General features: G+C 47.1%; 1 protein-coding gene across 2 annotated transcripts in view; it reads left to right on the plus strand.

Annotated features, from left to right (window-relative positions):
* CNGA2 (cyclic nucleotide gated channel alpha 2) overlaps positions 1-4,880 on the plus strand; it is a 32,159-nt gene that overhangs the window by 20,272 nt on the left and 7,007 nt on the right. For both annotated transcript variants that reach the window (XM_025194439.1, XM_006037973.3), the window contains exons 2-3: positions 2,057-2,203; positions 3,670-3,765. In XM_025194439.1, coding sequence (XP_025050224.1) covers positions 2,088-2,203; positions 3,670-3,765 — 212 coding nt within the window. In that variant the 5' untranslated portion in view covers positions 2,057-2,087. The remainder of the gene's footprint in view (positions 1-2,056; positions 2,204-3,669; positions 3,766-4,880) is intronic.

The following is a 4,880-nucleotide window of genomic DNA, read 5'->3' on the forward strand; positions in this document are numbered from 1 at the left end:
CTGATCTCCTATGGGGAGGGCCTGTCCAGGCAATGTGAGTCCTGTTCCAGAGGGCTCCAGGTGTTCTTACTGAGCATGTGCAGCCTTGGCACAATGGTGGGTTGCCTCATCTTTTGTTTCTTGAATGCTGAGGGAGGTTCCAAGGGCTGGGTCCTTGGTCCAGGTGTTGGTGGTGATGGTTCAGTCATTCAGAGGGAGCTATTTTTTGACCTACTGCCATTGTCTCTCAAGCACCCTCATTCACTCCCATTCATTCAGGAACCAAGTTACATAGGAGGGGTAGGTGTGAGTCATAGGTTACACAACTGGGCATGGGGATAAGATGGAGGCTTGACATGACTTATGCTAACTTACATATATAGGCCTAAAACAGTAATTACACAATATAAAAGCAATAAAAAAACCCAATACAAAACATAATAATTATCACTTCTAAAACAGTGGCACTTATAAAATAGCAGGGCACTTACTTGCAGAGAGGAGAGAAAAATAAAACTTACTACCTAAAATAAAATGTTAAAGCTTATCCTACATCTTAGCTTACTTATATTGATCTATCAGGAATAGAGAGGGAGAGAAAAAGTCAGAAATGGTATAAAAAAACCCAATACAAAACATAATAATTATCACTTCTAAAACAGTGGCACTTATAAAATAGCAGGGCACTTACTTGCAGAGAGGAGAGAAAAATAAAACTTACTACCTAAAATAAAATGTTAAAGCTTATCCTACATCTTAGCTTACTTATATTGATCTATCAGGAATAGAGAGGGAGAGAAAAAGTCAGAAATGGTTGGGGAAGGGGAGGGAATGCATTTAAAAAAAGAAAAAGAAAAACAGGGGGTTTTGCTACATTATCATCATAAATCCATCCTTCCTTCCACGTATGGGCAAGGTATGCACCAATGTATTTACACAGCCATGTTTCGTGATAACTGCCTATGATAGGTGTTTGTGCCTGAAAGCTTGCAAAGAACAATTTTTCCAGCTACAGTATTTAGTTGGTCTAATAAGATATCACATTTACCCAAAGAACCTTGTCTGCCTATGATGATAATGTATACTGTGGGCCAATTTCACCAGCGCCAGATGCAGGTGACACCTGGAGGTAGACCTGGGAAAGGGAGGAGCACTGATCTCACCTAGGTGGGCAAATCTAGTGTTTATATGTTCATTCTCTTCCAGTAGAGGGAGCCCCAGACTGTAACATGTGAAGGGGGAGGCAGTTATCAGGGGTGTGCGATGTGGGCCAATTCGATTTGGATTTGGATTTGGCCTGAATCAGGGACAGTGATTCGATTTGTTGATTTGGATCACTGTCCCTGATTCAATTCAACCGAATCTGAAGATTCAATGCTGATTCGGAAAATCAGTGATTTGGACATAGACACAGCTTTAAATGTTTTTTCTACATACCTCAAGGTATCAGGCACAGCTCGTGATTGCTATGATGCTGGAGCTCATGGAGCGTCCCACAGGAGTGCGGGGGGCCCTCCACGTGCTCAGCAGCAAACCTGGAAGTGGACTGGAAGTGTGCCCAGTCCACTTCCAGGTCTGCCAGGGAGCACATGGGGGGCTTCCCCGCACCCCTGCCAGCTCGGTGAATGGCCATGGGTGCCCACCCCAGACCCAGGAGGCACCAGTCACTGAGCTGGAGGGGTGGGCTCTGTGTGCTCCCTGGCGGACCTGAAAGTGGACTGGAAGTGCTTCTGATCCAGGTCTGCTGCTGAGCACGCTGGGGAGCCCCCTGCACTTCTGTGGGACACTCCATGTGCCCCAGCATCACAGCACTCACGAGCCCCTGCTACCTCGAGATATGTAGAAAAAACGTTTAAAGCTGTGTCTATGTCCAAATTGATTTGGAGGGATTAAAGGGTCCTCTGATTCAATTCGGATTCAGAGATTCAGCCACTGAATCGGGCTGAATCAAATCAGGGACTGAAGCTTTGCACAGCCCTAGTGGTTATACCCATATTCTCTGTTACTGTATGGTGTGCCCATGCCATACGTAGGTCTCTCTTGACAGTGTTCTGCTCTTTCCTGCTTTCCGGGGCAGGGTGCAAGGCTGGGGCCTTTTTGCATGGAGGATGACGGCAAAGAGTAATGGTCTGAAGAGCTCACCTGCCAACCACCACTCTCCCCGGTTGTCTGTCAAAGCCAAGACTGAGGATGATCCAGACAAGACTGAGATCAGCACCAGCAGGTCAGGCTACTCTTTGGTTTGGAACTGGAACCTGGCCCTCAGTAGAGGCAGTGGGGGCCTATTAATGCTGAAAGGGACTAGTAGGGTCACATGGGGTTCAGAATGCTCTTGTGGAGTCTGCCTGCTGATTCTGTCAGGCATGAAATAATGGAGGTGGCCCAGTGGTTGGAGAGCACTGTTCAGCTCCAGCAGGGTGACCACATGGGTGTGGAGCATTGTAGCTGCTCTGGGGCAAGTCTGTGTGAAGGTATCTCATTTAAATGCTGTTCTGAAACGGGGTATTCACGCTGCATTGTCTGGTAGAGGTGTTTTCTCTCTTGCCATCCTGCTTGATCTTGGTATGTGTAACTGTCAAGCTGTAGGGTTTAGTCTGAAGCCACAGATGCACTTTTTACTTTTTTACTGGCTCAGCCTGTGGTCATTTCAAGTGGTATGCTCTGGAAGCTCAAAAGTAGAGACTTTCTTGGAGGCCAGAGGGGGACCTTTCATGAAGAGCTTGGGGAGGAACATGAGGCTTGATTCTCATGTCTAGGGCTGAGGTACTGCCTTGCAGCTTGGGCAGGAAACCTTTGACTAGGTTTGACTATATTCTCCAGTAGCTGTGGTCTGTTAGGAAAGACTGCTGGCACCTGCTTAAGACACATTTTGACTTTGGGGCCTACTTCTGAGAGATCTATTGATGGGTTGTGTGGGCAATATCTTAACTACTTATATGGCCCCCATTATTGTAACTAAGCACTTCATAATCTTCAGTGTAGTTGTCCTCTTGCTCCTGTCAGATGGGGAAAAAGCTATTATTTCCACTTTACCCATGGGAAGCAGAGGCAGGGAGGCTAAGTGATGTGAGCAATGCCATATGATAAGTCTGTGATGGACCAGAGAACTGAACTTTGGGGTCCTGGCACCCTAACAACCAGGTCATCCTACTGAGAGCCAGCACCTTGGAAATGCCAACAAGCCCCAGGGCATGAGCCCATGAGGGAGAGAATCCAAAGGGAAATCCAGACCCTGTGACACTTGATTTAGCAAGCTGTGCAGTCACTTCAGCCTATATAAGCCATCATGCTGCATCTCCTGCAGAAAGCCAAATGCACCTGTATTGCTTGAGGGGAGTGACAGGGCGAGATTATTTGCAAGAGCAACCTCTCCAGGGCAGAATGGAGAAACCAAGGATTGGAATAAGAGAGGGAGTTAATTCCATTCTCATCTTTAGGGTGATTGTTACATCCATACCAAGTTTACTCTAACACAGGAGGAGCCATGCATATGGGGGAAGCACAGATGTAAATGAACATCCAAGCCCTACATAGACACATAGGGCAAGTCGCAGAAGTCTGGGATGGACAATCACAGAATAAATGCCAGATTCCTTCTCTCTCTTCTTCAGGGAGAGTTCATCTAATGTTGAATGAGAGTGGCCAAGAACAACTGACCTGTAACCCTGACCTGTCTTTTACCCTTTGCAGGGCTGAGTCTGCCGATGACACTTCCTCAGAACTGCAGAGAATTGCTGCATTGGACAATGCAGATCAGCCAGCCCGAAGAAGAGGAGCTCTGACCAGGTATCTGTGCCTGGAGGGATGGAGCCAGGCAAGGGGAAAAGAGCTGCGTGTGGAGTCCTGTATTGAATTTCCAGCATGCTTGAGGGAACTTGCTTAATCAACCTAGCCTCCAAAGGCTTTGCCATTACAGTTGAGCACAAAGCCCTTGCATTTAGTTGTGAAAAGTTTGTGGTGAAATTGGAAGAAGTCTACAAAATGTCACCATTCAGGTGCTTGAAACTCTTTGCATGGGCCATGTGTGGCTCTGAATTAGCAGCATTCAGGCCCAGTTGTTCTGTTTACAAAGTGAAGCATTAACATTTCAGCACTGGCAAATCCTTTTCCAACTGCACTGGACAAAGGAAGCTTTTTTGCAATTCACCTACTAAAGAGGTGACAGTTTGCTGGTTTTGGAGCTAATCCTGTGCAGAGCTGGGCATCCTTTGGCCTCCTGCTACCAGTGAGAGCTGAATGCTCAACATCACACAAAATCTCTCTTTCTTTATGGTTCCTAAGCATCTTGGTCATTAACAACTTCTTGGCTTCTGCTAATTCTTGCTTGGCAGACAAGAAGCTCCCTATAAGCAGCTGTGTACAGGGTTGGAATAGAGACAGTGGGTCCAGACCTTGGGAGAATGTGTTTGTGTGCATGAATTTGCTCTTTCTTTTGGCCTGTTTGTAGCATTGAATGGGTTAATGGGCTTTGGCACAGGTGCAAGCATCAGCCAGCACACAGGCCTCAGATCACAGCTATACCTGTGTGAATGACTTGGAATAGGACTGTTAAAGATATGGCCCACAGACCTGTGTCATCGAGCCCACAGATGCTCCCAGACAGGCTAGGAACTCAGGGGTGAGGTGAGTTGGGGAAGGGCCACTGCCAGTACCCAGGATGTGGAGTTTGAGGGTGAGTCACTGCTGTGTTAACCCCTGCAGCTCCCTGGCATCACTTGTTCAGTCTCACTGCTCACCCTGCCATGAAGGTGGGTCCATATATAGCCCACCAGGAGCCCTGTGGTCTGGATGTGGCCTAGAGGGCCAAGTGAGTTTGACACCTCTGGGCTAAAATAAGTGTCTGTGTTGGAGTTGAGTGGTTTTATCACTTGGATGACCTTAACTTTGATTCATGCCTCTTT

This window comes from Alligator sinensis, unplaced genomic scaffold (assembly GCF_000455745.1).
Source record: "Alligator sinensis unplaced genomic scaffold, ASM45574v1 scaffold1027_1, whole genome shotgun sequence".
Taxonomy (NCBI): domain Eukaryota; kingdom Metazoa; phylum Chordata; order Crocodylia; family Alligatoridae; genus Alligator; species Alligator sinensis.